This window comes from Furipterus horrens, unplaced genomic scaffold (assembly GCF_987537825.1).
Source record: "Furipterus horrens unplaced genomic scaffold, mFurHor1.1.pri manual_scaffold_5, whole genome shotgun sequence".
Taxonomy (NCBI): domain Eukaryota; kingdom Metazoa; phylum Chordata; class Mammalia; order Chiroptera; family Furipteridae; genus Furipterus; species Furipterus horrens.
The window spans coordinates 196,989,907-197,010,525 of record NW_028327175.1 but is presented as its reverse complement, the minus strand read 5'-3'; the positions used below and the strand labels follow the sequence as shown (position 1 = coordinate 197,010,525).

Sequence of the window (20,619 nt, the reverse complement as noted above, 5' to 3'; positions counted from 1 at the left end):
CTGAGCGTTCTCTTGAAAGTTACCCTTCTCTGTATTGCTCTTTTTTCCTTAGCATGTTGCTTTACATATGAGTAAGAGCCTGAAGAAAAGTTCTTTCTTAGGCATTTAAAACCATGAGGTTTTTAAATGACATATTTTAAAAACAAAAATGGTTTGAGTTAAAATATTCTATTAAAAACTTCTAACAGAATCCAAAACATACACAGACTCCTGCAGCAGGTCTTCGGCACTACACCCATAAAAGGAAAGCGAAGTGCTAGCATGCCGGCAATGCCTTGTATGTCCTTGGTTGGCTGTGTGATATCTTACTTGGGATATGTGTGTAGCTGTGAAAACGCAGGCCTTTCACTCCATGCACACCCTTGCTGGTGGATCTCCTTCCTATGCAAAGTAGTTGATATCACAGGTAATTAATTGCATTATTTTTAGCACCACGAAAGGAGTATTATCCTCAGATACATTTTGGTTTCTAAGGGTTTCCTCTTGTGATTTTGGAACTCTGGGTATAAAGTTGCATTTTATGGCAGGATTTTTAAGTGAATTGAGATAATCCTCAGCAATATAAAGATTCTAATCTAGGAAATACACCCACGTTTTCTTTACCATGACCAGTTCAGTCTGGCTTTTCCAAGTTTTTCAAGGCACCTGAGATGATAGAAGTCTCCAGGAACAGGGGTGCCAAGGCACGTGGACGGCGGTGGCAGAAGCAGGGGCTGGCGGTGCTCCGCTCACTTCTGTCCGAGGCCCGGTCCCTGGTGCTTAGGATGGGGGACTGCGCAGGCCTGCTGGCGCGTCATGTGCCTCCCGCTGCCGAGGACGGTCGTGTGCCCCGGGGTCCCTGATGGTCTGCTACTGACGTTTGAATATTCATCAGTTGAGTAAAGGCTTTCATTTTTCAAAAGCACTATATTAAATTAACACCCTGAATTATGAAATCCAACTGTATTTCAGTATTAAATTTAAAAAGATGTTTAGGCTCTGGAGGACTTTACTTTTTTGTCGTAACGTAACTTTAAACATTTATTGAATTATGCACATGGCTAAAAAATCAGGCAGTGCAAAGAGAAGAGTTTATGAAAAGCAGTGTTTTTCCTTTTCTCCACCTCAGTCCTGCTCTGCAGAGATGCCCACTTTTTCCCCATCAACCTTTTATTCTGAGAAGTTCCAAACCCTGGAGGAAGGGGGAAGTGTAATACGTGGGGCACCACAGGCCTCTGACTAGAGTTTCACAGCTGTCACCACGTTGCCACCTCGCTCTCTCCCATTGCTGTCCTTGTGCGTGAGTGTCCTGTGCCCGCCGAGAGCGCGCTGCAGCGGCCGGGCCTTCGCCTCTGAGCGCTGCGGCGCGTGCGTCCTGGACGGGGGCCGTTTCTCTGCGGGACCGTCCGGTGCGCTTACTCGGGAAGAGGTGGTAGTCGAGGTCCGTACTCATTTTCGCCAGTAGTTACCGTGATAGTTACTGCCCCAGCCCCGTTCGGGCAGTGGTTAGACATGCTGTTCGGTGGTTTTCTCTCTTCAGTCGCCGCTAAACAGTGCCGCAGGTACTTTTTGTGTCTGTTTTTAATTTACTCTTTCATGACAGTAACATGTTCAAAGAATCCAGGCACTTATTTTACAGAATGATCCTCAATTTGGATATGGTTACATAAAATTTAAACATTTTATCTCTTGGGAGAGAGGAAGGCATGCTACAAAGGTGATATTACTTGAATAGCATTTCTAATATCTCTGAATAATGTTCTTGAATTGATTTTTTCTTTTTTAAAATTTTATTTTAACTGTGGTAAAGTATAGGTGACAAAGTATGCTGTGTTGACCGTTTTCAAGTGTGCAGGGGCACTAACGGTCTTCACTTGTGCGTGCACCTGTAAGCACCATCCTCCTCCAGAACTTTTTCCGTCTTGCAGAACAAGAACTTGATCCATTAGCACTAACTCCCCATCCCCCTGCCCCCCGTCCCTGGGAACCACCGTTCTACTTTCTGTCTCGGCGAAATTAACTTTCTAGGTACCTCGTGTGTGTGGAAACGTACAGTATTCGTCCTTTTGTGACTGGTTTATTTCACTTAGTGTAGTGTCCTCAACGTCCATCTGGGTTGTAGCAGGCGTCAGAATTCCCCCTTTAAGATCGAATGATATTCCTTTGTTTGTGGCGGGGAGCAGAGCTTTCCATCCCCACACATGCCTTTTTTGGGATATTGATTATTTTCAGCTGGTTATTTTTAAGAAACAGAAGACTCAGGAAGAAGCTTCGACCTCTCCCTAGCTGCCTAAAAGAATTCCATGCGAGTTATAATCATAGATAAAACTATAGTTTAACATTGATCAAAGTCCTCTGTGTCCCATTGCTAAAGAGAGAGGGCCCAGCAAACATTTGTGTACCAGGCATCTGCTGTTCGTCTCCGTGTACTTGCCTCCCTCCCCTTTGCAGTCCCAGACTGTGACCCGCTTTCTCCTCAGCTCAGGGTTGCTTCGGCTGCCTGCTCTGTCCTCCGGACCCCTCCCCCAGGGTGCAAGCATAATTCAGTTTGGTTGTTTTCTCCTGTTAATCTGTCACATCAGTTTGATTATTAGACCAGCCAGAACTACGAGAGAAAACAGGACCCCCCCCCCCCATGTGTACGTACCACATTTTATACATTTATCTGTTGATGGACATGTTATTTCTTGTTTCCCCAACTGTAGACATATTGTACATTATGTAACAGTATATGAAAGCTTAGTCCATTTTTAAATAAAAGCAGAGCATACTCATTGTAAAGTATTTCAGAGATAAGAGAAGCTATGAAAAAAAAATAGGTTATAGCATCACTGTCTAGAGGAAGTGTCATTTTGTGTATTTTCAGCTTATCTCACATTGTTTATGTACGTAATTGAAATAATATTGTACTTTTTTGTTGAACTTTACATTTTGAATTAAAATGTTTCCATCTTTTGAGAATGAATCTGTAATATGACATTTAGTTGTACTTTTAACCAATTTTATACTATTAACCTTTTGAGTTATTTGAAAATTTTTTATTTTGGTAGTGTTTTGATGACCCAAATTGTCAGCATGTCTCATAATTTTCTTCGGTTTCCAGAAATGGGATCACAGGACTAAATGACAGAAATGTGCATATTGGCGGGTCACTGCCTGGGGGGCTGTGGCAGCAAGGCCCTGTCGTCAGCCGGGAGCGCCTCTGTCGCTGTGGCCTGGCTGGCGTTTGTCGGAGGGGGGGGGGGGGTGCGGGGCGGGAGGGCTGTGCTGTCTCATTTAAGTCACTTGTGTTTTCTTCCTGTGAACTGTTGATTCCCGTTTCATTCATTTTCCTTTGTGATTTGATTGTTACGTGAAGTCTTTATAAATATAAATAATATGTATATTAAAAACATATTAAAAATATGTACCTTGGTGGAAATTTTCTTTCTCCATTTTCTAGTGAAGAGAGTTACACTAATAACTTTTTTTTGTTGTTTTACACATTTTTTTTGGTTGAACTAAGGGTTGAATTATTTTTCTAAAATATTTTTAATATTATTTAAATCAATTATCTCCCCATTGATTTGGGTTTTTCTGTTATATATAAAATGGTTCTTCATCATTTGTTTTGAGATTCCTTATTTTGATTTTTTTAAACATTAATATCACACATTTCCTTATAATTATGGCTTTATTTCTGCTCCACCCTCCCATTGCTTTTCAAAATTCTCTTCCTTGATTGACTGTCCATCCTTTTGTGCACTCAGATAGTCACTGAGCCTGCTCCCGAGAGCTGAAATGGGTCCTGGCTCCCAGCGGGCTGTGGGCTGGTCTTGGCATGGAGACTAGTTTGGAAGGGGCCGCAGCAGAGGCGAGCAGGCAATTTAGGAGGAAATCGCAGCAATCCAGGTGAGAGACTACAGTCTTGACCTAGCGGGGGGAGGCAACGGAGGTGAAGAGAGGGGCATGTATTTGAGAGGGACTTGGAAGGTAGGAGTGACAGAACTCGAAAGAATGGACATTGGGGCTGAGGAGAGGCATTGGGGAAGATACCCAGGCGGTTGGTGGGCTCGCTGCATCGTTTTTCCCAAACATAGGAGACAGTGACGTTCTCTCCAGACACGTCATCTGATGGGTGGTGAGATGTATGGACCTGCAACTCCTGGGGCAAATGGGCCACGCAGCTTGTTTGGGTACTGTGAGGCCATGGGCTTCCCGCAGCTGCAGGCCCTTCTCTCTTAGTGACAGATCTTGGGGACTTCCTTATGTTGTACTTCTACCTGGGGGCCTCATCACGAGGGACGACGGAGCTTTTTAACATTTCTTCTGATTTGGTGATTATCTGTTTTAACTGTCAGTATTTTGGCTACAAGAACAGTTTTGTGGATTTAATATGAACAATACAAAGCTATGCTCTGTCATGAGAGGATTTCTTCTATCCTCCCAGCCCCACCTGCTTTTAAGTGTTCGTTTACCCTTTATTTTCTCACCTGGAAAAGAGAGTGGACTGGACTGTTCTGTTGCTCCATGTGTACCTAAAATAGCATACTTCCAAAAAAATCTAAAATCTGGTTTCAAATTGAGCCAGGATAACTTGGCCGTGTAGCAGAAGGGATTTTTGCTTGGAAGTCAGAAAAACTTTGGGACTTGATTTCAGTGGTAAACGTGGTTTTATGTACACACGATATTCTGTTACTAGAACCCTAGGTTTTTCAAGACTGTAGTGTCCGTCCCCTCAGTTGACTTTTCTGGCGATATTTTAAGGGACCTTTGTAATTTGAACTCATCTTTAACCCGTTCACATCTCTGATCACCTTCCCAAAGACAGCTTGGTGACAGGGTTCTTTAAATCAGCCCATTGGGCTTTCAGGCACCAGCTCTTCCTGCATGGGAGTGTCTGCCATCTTTCCTGGGAAGGTACTGAGCAATTCAGGTCTTGTTTCCATGATTTGGGGAATTTATGTTTCCACAGTGGTTGGGTTGTTAACTATCTGATCAAAGATAAGGAGGCAAGATCTCCGAAGGATAAGCTATGTTTGGCATAGTTGGTTATGATTAATAAAAGGACATGTAAAAGCCTTTAGTAGAGACTATTTTGACTTCTCTATCATTGAATCTTTTTTTTTTTTTTAAAGGGGATGTTTTCATAATGCAGTGAATTTATTAAATGAGGTGAATAGAAGTTCACCTTGATATAATATAGATGATATTAAATTTAAAGGTATATGTATTTCCAATTGTGATTTTCATCTCTCGGCTTTTTGAAAGGGTGGTGTTCTGTAGCCCTGTCCTGGGAATAGAAACGGTAGACTTTAACTTGTTGCCATTGTTTATTGTATGAAAAATACACCTATAGGTGATTGGTTTTGCCCACTCAGACTATTTTTGGGATGGCCATGGAGTTGTGCCTACTTGAAGATAACACGTAAAAATATTCGTCATGTTATTTAAAAAGCAGCTCACTCATGTGTAAGTATTGAAAGAGATGGCCGTGAATATCTAAACTCAAGTTTGTGGTTGAACTAGAGTCCAGTGGTTAGGAGTGTGAAGAAAAGGTGTTACAGGGTGGTATAGTTTCATTTTTATAATGAAAAGCCAGTGAAAAAAATTAAACTGGGCAGAGGAAGAAAATACCTAGGTAGCTACATCTCTCTGCTGACCATGGTAAAGGGGCTTCTGAAAGCGACCACTGAAAAGTAACTTTTCTCTTTAAGGGCTCCTGAAAGCGTGCACGCGGCTCCCAGCCCGCCCTGGCCCACAGCATAAAGCGTGCTGTGACGTCACAGCTACCGTAGAGCTCCAGGGCAGTGTTGAGCTGACCCTGTGGGCTCAGGTAAGTCCTGGCTTTTTTTTAACCATTTGGCATTCTTTTCAAAGTTAGTCACCATTATGATCTTATGTCATGAAAGAAAATAAGGCAAAACTTTGAAAACTGTGCCATATATGGGGGAAAAAAATAAGTCTGTTTTCTAAACATCTATAAGCCAGCTCCATATTCTAACCAACGGAGTTCCATAGTAGCTGTGAAGTCCCCAGTGCGTTGTGACTTGTGGCTTCAAAATACAGGGGTTGGCAAAAGTAGGTTTGCAGTTTTTCATATGGAAAGTACAATAATTAAAAAAAGTAGTACAAGCATAGACAGTTTCACATGCTCATAGCTGTAAACCTACTTTTGCCCGCCCTGTATGTTAAATTCTGGTCCTGCTTATACAGCAATATGACTTTTTCTTTTTTTAAAGTTTATAGTTTGTAATATATAAAATCGTATCGGGTATCTTTCATTTACACTCAGGTCTCATGTTTTTAGAAGTACACATCCTAACACCTTATCTAACTGTGCACCGCCACTTGGGGAGCTGTGTGGCCTTTCCTCCGGGCAGTCTTGGGTGTGCGGTGACACCGGTGAGTTTCACAGAGCGACTCCCCTCGGAGCGCCTTCAGCTGCCCTCCAGTTTGCCTTGATAAAGAGGGCGAGGCTGGGACAAGGCACGTGCACCGATTTTTAAGACAGAGGAGCTTCCGCTGCGGGCGGTGTTGTGGGCTGGCGGTGACCTAGAGAGCGTGCGTGCGTCACCTGCTTTTCTCGGGCCAGGGCTGCTCTGGTTTTCCCTGGCCTCCTGTTAAGTCAGGTTGTACCACTGGCATTTAGTTACTCTCTCTGCTGCCCACCAGCTCTTCCACTTTCCTTGTATCCTCCAGTATTAAAAAGTGGTAGAAATGCAATGGTATAGGAAGAACTCAAAGACATTTTGTAACTCGTTTCCCGGATAATCTGATACTCCCCCCCCACCCCCCCGAAGTAGAGAACTTGTGGCAGTTAAAACTAAATTACTTGAATATGGGCCAAATCCTTTTCAACGCCATGCATACAGTGAAAACCCATCTGTCAAGAAGCTGTCTGAACTTGAATCATTTGCTCTCCTTGAACAAGGTGTAAGGACGATATACCAAAAATGGGGGCAGTTCAGTGATACTTCCATGGAATTTTATTTGTAGTGAATTTATGCATCTTTGTAGCTGAAAACTCACCACTGAACTACAAGCATTTAATTATGGTTAATGAAAAGGACGGAATGATATACATTTCTAAAACATTAGATAATAAAATGCTTTTCTTTTAAGTACCACTTTGTGCCTGTACTTCAGTTTGTGTTTTTCATGTTCTGGGAAGTTTGGAGAATTTCATGCTGTGAAGAATAGAGAACCAACTGCTCTGTTCACCCTCCGTGGCTGCGTGGGCGTGGGCAGCGCCCCTTACCTGTAGTGTGATGTAGAGCGGGGGGTTGGGGGAAGTCATTGCTTTTGGTGTGCTTGATGAGGCCAAATAGAAATCGCACATGTATCAGCTTCATTGAGATACAATTCACATACCGTGCAATTCACCACTTTGAGAAGACTCATTCCCCGGGTCTCATGCTACCCCAGTTAGTTTAGCCCTGACGACTTCTCTGGTACATTCTGCCTCATGAGGGTGTTTTGAAGCCCTTTCTTTCTGTACTGGAGATGGGGCCTCCAGCTGTACTTAGGTGTTTCTAGTGAGGAATTTATTAATCTATACTGCCGTGAAAATAAACATGCCTTTAAGGCACGCTTTCTCATTGGATAGCATGGATTCTTAACCTGGAAAGTGTGTGTGGCTGGTACAGAATCTAGATTTCCAGGAAGAATTTTTGTCCCAGAGGTTGAAGATGCCGGCCGCCTGTGGCTTCCACATGTGATGAAAAGGACTGTTTTAAGAATCATGTTTCTACTGTCTCTGTGTTTCTCATATTACTGAGCATAGTGCTGTGCATGTCACAGGCACCCAGTGACGTGGGAGGTGAATGACCATTTTAAAGCTTTGTTACTTTTAATAGCTGGGGGAAATTGTTGCACTGTACCAATTTCATACTCCAAGGAATAGCTAGCTCTTACTTAATTCCTAATTCAAGGTAGCAATTAAAAACTTAAAAAATACACTGAGACTTACTGTAGTTAGTACTTTACCCAACAAACACATTTTTACTGATGTAACTTAGGAAACAATTTAAAATTATTTGGTTGGTCCCACAGTCTTAGTGTTGTTTTTAACCACTACTTGTGGTACATTTGAAGCTCACCAATACATCCCTTTTTTTTTTGGCAAGGCTGTTTATTATCTATAGATGTACTCTATTGTTTAGAAAATAGGATTACTGTCTTCACCTAATGTTAATTTGTGCTAAGATTAATAATGTAGTTCATTGGACTTCTGGCCAAGATGCAGACCTAGACAGACGTGCTGTGTCTCCCTCCACAACTAAGAAGGAATACAACTACCTCAAAACTAGAGACAACAGGAAGTTCCAGAAAATCGAGCTGCATGGAAGTTTTAACAAAGAAAGATAAAAGAAGAAATACTCATCCAGACAGGCAGGAGGGGCAGAGCCAGGACAGAGAGGACGTGGTGTGGCGGCAGCAGTGGTGGTGGCAGCAGCAGGCCGGCAGAAAGCACAGTCAAACGTTTTTAAAACTTAGGGAGGGACACCTGGGGAGCGTTCCCAGCTCCTCACCAGACCAGACTGAACAGCTCACTGTCCCAGCGCCGGGGAAAATCAAGCCTCATTGGTTCTGACTGTGCAGACCACTGGGGCTTGGGGTGGAGGAAGAAACTGCCGGTGTCTCAGCAGAGACCACTTGTTTAAAGGGTCCCCATGGTCCTAGAGCGTCGCAGACCCACCCACTCTGGGAATGACGGCCAGGGCAGCAGCTAGAGGGGTGCCAGTCCTGCACGGAAGTGGGAGAAGTGCCTGGAAAAGGGGCGAGTGCTGGGCAAGCGGCATTGTTCCCTCTCAGACCCCTCCCCCACATACAGCCCCACAACGTTGTGAAACGGGTCACCCTGTACTGATGAAACCTAAGGCTCCACCCCTTACAGCATGACAGGAGTGACAACTCTACCTAAGACACAGAGGCGAACAAATACAGGAGCCTGTCAAGATGAGACAGAAGTATGGCCCAAAAGGGGGAATGGAACAAGGTCTCAGTGGGAGAACTAAGTGACGAGGAGATAGCCAGCCTAATGAGGAGACAGACAACCTAACAGACACAGAATTCAAAACACTGGTCATAAAGATGATCACATGCTTGACAAACATGCTTAAATATGGAAGATGCATAAGGGAAGAAGTGAAGGCTGTGCTAAATGAAACGAAGGCAAGTCCACACAAAACCAATGGTGAAGGGACTGAAACCAGGGTGTTCAGATCAATGATTTGGAACATAAGGAAGGAAAAAACAGTCAGCCAGTGCAGAATGAGGAAACAGGAATTGAAAAAAATGAGGAGAGGCTTAGGAACCTCTGGGACAACTTTAAATGTGCCAACATCCGAACCATAGGGGTGCCAGAAGGAGAAGAGGAAGAGCAAGAAATTGAAAACTTATGTAAGAAAATAAGGAAAACTTCCCAAATTTTGCAAAGGAAATAGACATACAAGTCCAGGAAGCACAGAGAGTCCCAAACAAGCTAGACCCAAAAAGGACCACACCAAGATGGATCATAATTAAAATGCCAAACATTAAAGATAAAGAAAGAATCTTAAAAGCACCAAAAGAAAAGCAGAGTTTCCTACAAAGGGGTATCTATAAGACTATCAGCTGATTTCTTGAAAGGAACTTTGCAGGCAAGAAGGGACTGGCAAGAAGTATTCAATGTGATGAAAAGCAAGGACTTACAACCAAGATTACCCAGCAAAGCTGTCATTTAGAACGGAAGGGCAGATGAAGTGCTTCCTAGACAAGGTAAAGCTAAAGGAGTTCATCATCACCAAGCTATTATATTATATGAAATGTCAGAGGGACTTATTTAAGAAAAAAAAGATCAAAACCGTGAACACTAAAATGACAACAAACAACAATCAACAACTGAATCTAAAAAATAAAAACAAAATCCAACTAAGCAAACCAGAATTGGAACAGAATCATAGGTATGGGGATCATTTGGAGGGTTATCAGCTGGGAGGGGGAAGGGGGAGAAATGGGGAAATGGTGCAGGGACTGATAAGCATAATTATTTGGTACAAAATAGGGGGAAGTTAAGAATGATATAGGAAAGGGCGAAGCCAAAGAACTTACATGCACGACCCATGGGCATCAACTAAGGGGCGGTGGGATTGCTGGAGGGAAGTGGGGTACTGGGCAGAGGGAAACAGAGGGGAAAAAATTGGGACTACTGTAATGAAATAATCAAGTATACTTAAAAAACGTAGTTCGTTCGAAATGGAAAGTTATTGTGGACTTGGAAAAGGTGATACTTGTTTTCTCTCTCCAGCTCCAACTGCTTTGTAGTGTTTTGTTTTAGCACATTTTTGTTTAAAATCATCTGATTCAAGTTTTACTATGTTAATAATTCTTAATGGGTATAAAAAGACTTGTCCGAGAGACTCTGAAATCCAAATATTGCTTTCACTTAACATTAAAATGGTTTTAATTGCACTAACTTGTTTCAAAGCTACCTCAGTGCGGAAGGCTCAGCATTTGTTCTGGGTGAGCTTTAAGGACGCAGCGCAGGGGGCAGACGCGCCCAGGACCGATGGGAAGCACACCTCTGTCTCCTTGGTTTCTGCAGTCAGGGCCAGAGCCGGAGTTCAGTGTCTTCCGCGCCGCCTCGTTTCTCATGCTCCGTTGCCGGTCTCTGCCCCAATTAATATACTCTAATAACGCTCTGAGCCCACGAGAGCACGAAGCCAGCCCTGGGGTGAAGGTGAGTGCCTGTGCCTAGCAAGGCAGGCTCGTTCTGGAAAGAAATGTGCTAACTGCACTGACATTCTTTAGGACGTCGGACCGAAGCCCCGGGACCCACGGAGCCCAGACACCGAGCGTTCAGAGTGAGTGCCACAGGGTTATGCTGTTTGAGGAAAACTGCAGTGAAACTCTTTTCTGTCTCGATGCTTGTTGTAGGGGTTGTGGAAGGTGATTTAGCTGCTATAGAAGCTTACAAGTCGTCGGGAGGGGACATTGCCCGCCAGCTCACCGCGGACGAGGTGCGCTTGCTGAGCCGGCCTTCTGCGTTCGATGTGGGCTACACGCTGGTCCACCTGGCCATTCGCTTCCAGAGGCAGGACATGCTCGCCATTCTGCTCACGGAGGTGAGTGGGCCGCCCGGGGGTGCTCTGTGGTTGCTTTTGCTTTGCTTTTTCACGCTACAGTGTTTCTCCTAACAGTTCTTAAATGTTTCCAGATTCTTTCCTCCCCTTGAAGAAATTATGTTAAACTTAAAGAGACTTCAACAGTTTAACTTTTAAGGGTACATGGTCTTAAAGTAGGACATCTTGCCACAATATTTGAATGATGTTTGACTTAAAAAAAACTGATGTATCTGTTCATTCCACGAACAAATACTTCCTGAGTACCTACTGTGTGCCAGGCACTGTGCTAAAAAAGGGGTTTGATTGTGAAGGCATTGGCACCTCCACTGACTGCCAGAAAAGTAGGGAAATAAACGGGGGGCTGTGTGCGGCACGTGCTCTCCTAGGTGTGCGTGCCAAGTGCTGGGGGAGCGCCGAGAAGGGTTTGAGACCCCCACCCCTGCCCCAGCGCAGGTGGTGTTTTAGCTGCAGTCCGGAGGGGGGTAGGAGTTGCTCTCTCCAAGTGGGTGTGTGTGTGGGGGGGAGCTGAGGAAACCAGTTTATTCAGAAGCCCGGGTGGGGGTGTTTGTGGTGAATTCAGGAACTGCAGGTAGCTCAGCATGGCTGTGATGACGGCTGAGAACTGAGGGCGGGGGGGGGGGGGCCGGGGGTGGATGTGGAGGGTCTCCTGGGCCACGGGGTTGGAAGATTGTTCTGTGGGCAGTGAGGGGGCTTTGAAAAGTGCCCTGCAGAGGGCTGGGGAAGTGACAGGGTCAGAGTGTTTGGGCTGCTGTGGATTGGGGAGGGCCAGCCTGGGTGGGGGGCTGCTGCCGCGCTGTGCCGTTGGCTGGGGTCTGCCTGGGCTGTGCTGGTGGCGGGGCAGAGGTGGGCTGGTGGGGGAGTGGTTCTGTGCGGCCTGTCCTGGGGGCGTCATGGGATAGGGATGTGGGTTGATGCTGGTTTCCATAACGAGGCAGATGTTACAGGTGGTAGAGGTTGCAGAGGAATTATTCAGGATGCGGTTGTATTATCCAGGTGTGTGTGTGTGTGTGTGTGTGTGTGTGTGTGTGTGTGTGTGTGTGTGTGTGTGTGTGTGTGTGTGTTTTAATGACGATAGCGGCGGACTCAGAGGTCAGCATGCATCTTCTGTGCGTGCTTATGCGTGCGTATTTATTTCAGTGTGCCAGCATTTGGGAACCATCATGCACAAAGCGTTTCAGGAGGTGGGTGAAAGCTAGTCATTGTACCCAGTTGGGTAAGATTCCAGGAAGGCCAGGGCACTTGAGAGACAGCGGCAGGGAAAGCCACGGCGGGGAAAGCCACGGGCAGGCTCCCCGAGCAGAGGGAGGAGGAGACCGCTGGGGAGACCGCGCGCGCGGTCAGAGGGGCCGAGCCCTGGGCGGGAGGGCGCGGGCGCAGGTCGCTCCTGTAGCGGCAGGTTGCCTGCAGCTCATGTTGTGTCTGGGAAGGGCCCGCGTATGGAGTCACAGTTGCTGGTGGTGGCGAGGAACAGGATAGAGAAGGCAGCTGTGACCGAGGCTCATGGCTTTCGGGACTCCGAGGTTCCTCTCCGGCTGGTAGGGGCCTGGGAAGAGGTTCTTGAGGGGCAGGCGTAAGTGAGCAGCCTGCTAAGGGCAACGTGGGAACAACGCTGGGAAGCTACGAGAACCCTGCTGAGTTCGTTACTGCTGTTCAACAGATCACCTCAAAACTCAGCCTCTTGCGATGACAGACCCATTGCACAGTTTCTGAGGTTAAAGAGTCCGGGAGCAGCCTTGCTGAGTGGTTTTGGTTGGAGGTCTCAGGAGGCTGCAGTCACACTGTGGGCCGTGGCTGCGTTTGTCAAAGGCTCGACCGGGCTGGAGGACTGGTTCCGAGCAGTCGGCAGGAGGCTTCAAGTGCGTGTCGTCTGGGCCCCTCTGTAGGGCTGCCTTTGAAGTGGCACCTGGTTTTCCCAAGAGCCCGTGATCGGAGAGAGGGGAGAGGCGGGTGTGGGACAGTGATCCAGGTGGATGTGGCAGTTCATAGAACATGCAATTGAGGAAGTGCCATCCCAGCACTTCTGCCCTGTTCTGTGGGCTGCATAGACCAATCCTGGTAGGACGTGGAGAGGGGGAAGGGGATTGTCCCAGGTAAAGAACGAAGTGAGTAATGGAGTTTGGGCTCAGTGGGGCAGACATTAGACAGGACAGAGTTCAAGGGTCAGGTGGGAGACTAGGAGGAGGCCGCGAGTCTGGATTAAGGGGCGTGTCTGCAGAGAGCGCACAGAGCCCCATGCTCCAGGGTGACAGCAGGAGACCGTGAGGGTTCGGGGGTGTGTATCTGGAGCAGGGGCTACGGGCCGTGGTCCTGTGGGTGGTAGTCTGGTGGGACCTGCGACTCCTTTCAGAATGTTTTTAAATGAACGAAATACAAATCAAGAGGATTGCAGAGAAAATCAATTACCATTGATCCTTAAACAACATGGTGATTCAGGATGCTGAACCCCTGCCTCCCCCCCCCCCCCCGGGGGCAGCTGCAAGTACAACTTTGACTCCTCAAAAACTTAACTGCCAGTAGTAGCCTTACTGACGACATGAACAGTCGATTACACGTTTCATATATACATAGTGTATTCTTATAATAAAGTAAGCTGGAGGAAAGAAAATGTTAAGAAAATCATAAAACAGAGAGAATAAATACCTTTATGGTACTTACTGAAAAAAAATCTGCATATAAGTGGACCCGTGATGTTAAGGGTCAACAGTATATTGAAATATAGTTACCAAACTTAAATTTGTGATATGTAACAAAATGCATTTTAAATATAGGCAAGAGATTAGTAAAAATGAAGGGTTTAAATTTAATTAAAATTACTGTTCAAGTTCATGGCCCTGTCTCAGTTTCCTGGGCTCTAAGTTAAGAACTGCTGGCCTAAGGAGATGATTGAAAGTCATAAAGGTTGAAAAGGCCAGCAGTTGAGAGGCAGGCTTCAGGGACATGTCATGCTAAAGGATCACGGACGGTAAGATTTCTCTCAGAGGGTTTGCAAGATTCGGGTTTCAGTCCAAGTTGTTTTTGGAAAAAATTTCCCAGGTTTTTGGCAAGGGGCTGAGGGTTAGCAGATTGGAATAGCTATTCTTGAATTTACTTTTGTGATCCATTTTAACACTGGTGTGAAATAGGCAATTATATTGTGAAAATATTTAATATTTGCTTTTCTATTATTTGAGTGTCTTAAAGATTGGGCTCATAGACTGAAGGTGTAGTGAGAATGTCATTGTTACTGGTAATCCTGGCCAGTCCAGGCTCGTGGAACTGGGTCTTCGCGCAGGAGTTTTAGAACGACGTGTCTGATGGCTGTGCTGGGTAGGCAGGGGGTTTTGAAACTGTTTACTCAGTTTCGTAGCAATTACAGCTGCGTTCCCCACATATACTGTGCCGATGGCATCATCCGTAGAGCCTGCTCTTTGAACAGCGTACTGGAAGATGTGTTCTGGGGGTGGCCCGGGTAGTGGCTGCGGTCGGGGGGGCCAGCAGAGGACAGTGTGGACTGCCTCCCGGAGGGCGGCCACCAGACTCGTTTCCTCACGAGCAGATCCTCACCTGGGCTTTCAGAGTTCTCTGCGCACAGATGTCTCCAGCCCCGCAGAAGGAACGCAGCTTCAATGTCAGATAATCTCTGCTCGTCATTTAGAAAGGAGAGCTTGAGCTGTCTCCTTGCCTAGAGGGTCTTCTGGGCAGTCACCGCCCCAGTGCTCACGACGCAGTCCTCACGGGCTGTCTGGGGAAGGCTTGTTGCCTGGTCTGCACTGGGGGAGGCCAGATGCTTTGTTAAAAATCCAGAATCACAGGGTTAGAAGTTAGCAGGAACTAACCCTTCAAAAATACCATGTTTTCTTTATTGCAGGTCAGGGTACTTGAAATATTCTTAACACAGCGGGGGAATAGTGTTTGTACGTTGTTTTTTCCTGTGAGCTGGAATTCCCTGTTTTTAAAGCATTTTTTTTTAATTGGGGGCAAGATGGTTAGTCTCATTTATTATTTAGGTTATTTACTGGTCTCCCTCCCCCTCCTGTGCTGAGCCTTTGGGAACAGCACCAAATTTTTACATAAGTTTTCATGTGCATCATGGGGATAAATTCTTAAGAAGAAGAATTACTGAGTCAGAGGGTAAAATGGCTGTTTTCCTGGAATGTTGTACTGATACCTACTTCCACTGGTAAGGAAATAATACCCAATACATTTTAAAATAAAAAAAAAACCCACCGCCACCTTGGGTGACTAGGAAAGGTTGGTAGTTTCTTTTAAATACTCCTGTTTTCTGCGTCTGTTGGTGGTGAGCGGGATGCAGAGGCCCTTCTCGTTCGTCTCCAGGTGTCTCAGCAAGCAGCCAAGTGCATCCCGGCGATGGTGTGCCCCGAGCTGACGGAGCAGGTCCGGCGCGAGATCGCCGCCTCTCTCCATCAGAGGAAGGGGGACTTCGCTTGCTACTTCCTGACTGACCTGGTGACCTTCACATTGCCGGCAGGTAACTCCAGGTTTCAGTGTGGAAAGAAGTGCCCACTTCGTGTAGTTATTTTCTTATGTCTAGTGAGCATGTTTCTGCTAGGAAGCAGGGCGTTTAGTTACCCTGTGTGCATCCGGAGTCCCTCGGCTCCCCTGTTTGTGCTGGGAGTGACCCGCGCCAGAGCTCTTCTCTGTGTGGGTTTGGGAGGAAGGCCGCAGCTGAGAGTCGACTTCTTTGTGAGCCTCACGTGGTTAAAAAAACCTGCCTGAGCCACTTATTTTTCTCTTAGTTTTATTATAAAATCATAGCGGTCTACTTTTTTCCTTTTCATGCCTGTTACTTTGCAGTTAGGAAGCTGTGGTCATCTGGCATGTGGGGACCGTGTTAGAACATGCGCTTCTGATGGGTAAAGTCAAGTTGGTTGACTCCCAGACGCTGGCGTTCTTTGGAAAGTACCATTACTTTCTTTACTCAGCACCTTGATTTCTGCTCTGTTTGTGAGGCAGCTTTTCATTTTTCTACTCAGCGATAGCTGGGACTGTCTTAGACGGCTTTTGTCAGTCGGCATTGAATAAAGGCGGCAGACCCTGGAGTTTCTAAAATAAGCCTTCCACCTTGGTTCTGAGTGCTCTGGGCTTTTATGTTTGGACATGAGCAGGGGCATTTAGAGGTGGTAGGAGATAGTAAGTAAGCCTTTGAAAATCAGACAGATCTCATTTGCTCTCTGTTCTTCCTATACAGAACGGAGATGGGCAAGAGTAGGGTTGTAGTTGTGGGTATGCGGAAGTTTATTCTTATTTTACCTATTTGCTGTTTACTGTGTTATTATTTGTTATCTTATTGCTGTTATTTTGTATCCTTACCTATGATTTATCTATTAGGTAATGATGGTTGGTAATTTAAAACCTCCTTTTGCCCATCCCTGTATTTAAGTTTTACATACTCTAAGTGATTAGATTTTTATTTTCCATTGAAAATATCTTACAACATTAAAAAATATTTTTTTAAAGGGTAATGGTTTTTACTCAAATAATAAACTGAATAGAGCATAGAGAATTTGGGGAAGATGACAAAAACAGAGATCTGTGTGCCACAATTAATGGTTTATTAACCTTTGTAAGCTTCTGAAGTCTGAAAGTAACAGGCCTGAGCAGAAGGTGAGCGTGTGGGAGGAGAACAGATAAAAATTTGCATGTAATTATTATTGTTTTAACTTGAATATCAGATAGCCTTATTTTTTGGTCCTTTTAGTTTACCTTTACTGAGGTATAATCGACATAAAATTATCAGCTATTTAAAATGTATGTCATGGTAATTTGATGTGAGACGGAAGATCGTGTAAGACACTTTTTCGTTGTAGATATTGAAGACTTGCCTCCAACAGTCCAAGAAAAATTATTTGATGAGGTGCTGGACAGAGATGTGCAAAAAGGTAGGCGTGGAATTAATGAGTATAATTTACCTTTCATCTATTTCAGTAAACTTCCTATTTTGTTCTGTAGTTTAGTTTGGTTTGGAGTAGTTGAGTGTATGGTCAACTTGTTTTATTTTTACTTTGAATTAACAATGCAAGGTCCTCAAGAACAATGTCTTGTGCTATTAAAAATAGGATTTTGTTAACTGTTTTAGTAAAACTGGGGGGGGGGGGGATGTACATTCATAGGCCTTAACTGATAGAGTGAGCAAATAAAGGTATAAATGTTTTTAAACTGGTTTTCTACTTTCTATTCCAGACTGAGTATATTTCTTTACTAAACATTTTTTAGAAAACAAATTGTAAGGAATTTAAAAGTTGAGTAAATTACTCTAGAGCCACAAGCTGTTTCTGCTATTCAAAAGGTTTATATTTCAGTTGACCCATATACTTCGGTGTTTATTAGGAGATTACACATAAACCTTTTAACATCTAGAGAATGGATTCGTTCTCCACTGAATTGTTCTTAATTGCGTAGGTGTGAAAGTGAACATGCTATTTAAATTCCTCATGTAGAGTTAGAAGAAGAATCTCCGATTATAAACTGGTCCTTGGAATTGGCTACACGCCTGGACAGCCGACTGTACGCACTTTGGAACCGGACCGCAGGCGACTGCTTACTTGACTCGGTCCTGCAGGCGACCTGGGGCATCTACGACAAGGACTCGGTGCTTCGGAAGGCCTTGCACGACAGCCTACACGACTGTTCGCACTGGTGAGCGGGCCCGCCCGGCGCAGGCCGCGGGCGCTTGCTGAGCGCCTTCCGGGGGGGGGGGGGGGGGGCTTCCTCTGTGACGCTGCCTTGTGCTCCGTGCACACGGGGGAGGGGAGGCTTTGGCTTTGGACGTCGAGACCCTGAGACTGTCTCAGTGATAGTTACAGCTTTCTGCTGAGCTTTTTTGGTACCGTTTTTGCTGAGTGTGAAAGTAACAGTCCTGAGAAGAGGTTGAGAGTGTGGGAAGACAACTGATAAAAATTTGCATGTAATTAATGATTATTGTTCTAACTGGAATATCAAACAGCCTTTTGTCCTTTTAGTTTATAGTTATTGCGATGATAATTATTTGAAGTAGAAATATTTGAAGTAGTAGTAGCAGCCTTAAACATTAATAAGGTCTTTACTCATATATATTTTTAAACATTATACCAAGCCTTTTTGTGGGTTATTCTGAGTTTCAGCTCTAAACATGACATGTATGGAGTCAGTCTCAGCAAGAAACAGATGACATAATCATACTGTGTAAATTGAGGAGTCTTTTTTTTTTTTTTTTTCTCCTTTAAATCCTCACCCAAAGACATGCTTATTCATTTTTTTTCTCTTTTTTTTTTTTTAAGAGAGAGGGAGAGAAACTGATGTGAGAGAGATCAATTGGTTGTCTCTCATATGCGCCCTGACTGGGGACTGAACTTGCATCCCAGGCATGTGCCCTGACAGGGAATCGAACCTGCGACCTTTTGGTTTACAGGACTATGCTCCAACCAACTTAATCACACTGGCCAGGACTTTGCTCATATTTTAAAGTAGTTATGATTTCACATTTTTATTCAATTCTAAGAGATTAACATGATATTGCAAGTTCTTTTTCTCCCTCAGGTGCAGGTAATTTTAAGATCACACTTAAATTTTATTTTGCAGTGCAGCATCTAATCAAATATATTGCTAGTCTTGAACTATAAATTCACCCATTGAAGGATCAGTCACTGGAAATGGTGCCTGTTTGTGAAGCAGTAGTTTGGTTTTTACATTGATCTGACTTAGGCTATTTCTTGATTCTGTATATACATTGTCACTTAGTTATATTATAAATGAGAAAATCGAGGCTGAAAGAGGCTAAATTAAACTGCCCATTGTTGAAGTTAGTATACATTTCTATTTATTTTTTAAAAAGATTTTATTTATTTGATTTTTGAGAGAGGTGAATGAAGAAAGAGAGGGAGAGAAACATCAATGTGTGGTTGCTTCTCGCGGCCCTAACTGGGGACCTGGCCTGCAACCCAGACATGCGCCCTGACTGGGAATTGAACCAGTGACACTTGGTTCGCAGGCTGACGCTCAATCCACTGAGCCACAGCAGCCAGGGCAGTATACATTTTTAAATGATTTCTGCTATTTACTATTTTGTCTACATTAATATCAAAAGGTGCTTTCCCCCTCTTACACCTAATCGCATCCTTACACGATAATGATAACGACCTACTCCAAATACCGTCAGTGCCCCAGTATCTTTATATCCCCTTTGAGCACTCACTGGTTGTAAATTTTTTGTCAGTATTTAGGGATTACATGAAGTCCATTAGATTGTAAGCTCCGTGAGATGTTTTGTTGTCTTTCATTGTGGAAGTTTTAGTGCCTACAATAGCCTGACAGTAAGTATGCAGTAAATACTTAATGAAAGTACTCTCTGGAATTTAAAAATAAGAGCAATATAATTGCTTTCTTGAGAGCTAAATTACAGATCAAAGCATAATGCACTATAGTAAAAATTTGTGGTCACCTAAAAAAACAAGGCTCTCTGGCTGGCAGGCCTAAATGGTAACCTGATTGGATGTGTAACGTGGTTAAAGAAAGTGTCCCCGCACCAAGCAGTGACAAAATATCCTTGGGTGAGGATTAAAAAACAATGCACTGTATTTTTCACTCCATAAGATGCAATTTTTTTTGCCTCCAAAAGTGGGGCGGGGGTGTCAGTGCGTCTTATGGAGCGAATATTGCATCACAGGCCGTGATGTGTATCACCTGGCCTGTCAGTGGTGGTGACAGCTGTTAGAAGAGGAAGTGGTGGGTCCATGTGAAACTCCTGGGGACAAGTGTCCCCAGCTTTACTGCTGAATCTCAGGGCATCTGTTCATTATGAAGATAGTGAAGAAAGTGATATCAGTGATTGTGAGCAACTGAGCTTCATAAATTCTGACACTAGCGATGATGAGTTCTTGGGATTCCCAGAAAACTAGACGAGTACTTGAACCTTAAAGTCTGTCCTCATTTGTTAACGACAGTGGTGATGATGGTTCTTAATACCGCTGCTGACTGCTGTTCACTTTACATGGTTGAAATATTATTCTGTTATATTTTATTACATATTTTAGTACACCATTTGGTTTGGATTTTTTTTTTTTTTCTTCCTCTAAACCTAGGTGTGTCTTATGGTCAGGTGCGTCTTATAGTGAAAAATATGGTATCTTGTCATTGGTACATTCAAACACACTTTTGTGTTTTTTAGGTATTTTGAAAGAAGGTTATGCTTATTTTATTTTTAAAATATTTGAAACTTAGACTCCTGATTTAAAAAAATCTTGATTACCTGGAATAGAAAACTACTCAATATTTTGAATAGTTAAACCTCTTAACATTGACTTTTTGCAGAGCCCTTCGTTAAGTTGCTGTGAGGTCTTTGGTTGGATTGTTTTATAAGACAGTGAATCACAGTTTTGAGCCTAATTATATCTGGTTTTGCTTAATTTTGTTTTTAGTAATTCAGTCTACCAATGAGCCAGTTTGATTTTCAGTCTTCATAATTTATTAGGCTGAAGTATTGAGAGGAGGTTTTAGTATAACAAGAAATTGTTTTTGTAGATAACAGAGAGATAATACTATTTCATGTTAGAAATCT

The 20,619-nt window shown here is 44.1% G+C and overlaps 1 protein-coding gene across 2 annotated transcripts in view; it reads left to right on the top strand.

Moving 5' to 3' along the window:
* ZRANB1 (zinc finger RANBP2-type containing 1) overlaps positions 1–20,619 on the top strand; it is a 49,696-nt gene that overhangs the window by 25,925 nt on the left and 3,152 nt on the right. For both annotated transcript variants that reach the window (XM_090278699.1, XM_090278700.1), the window contains 4 exons: positions 10,879–11,066; positions 15,402–15,555; positions 16,895–16,966; positions 17,525–17,723. In XM_090278699.1, coding sequence (XP_090134825.1) covers positions 10,879–11,066; positions 15,402–15,555; positions 16,895–16,966; positions 17,525–17,723 — 613 coding nt within the window. The remainder of the gene's footprint in view (positions 1–10,878; positions 11,067–15,401; positions 15,556–16,894; positions 16,967–17,524; positions 17,724–20,619) is intronic.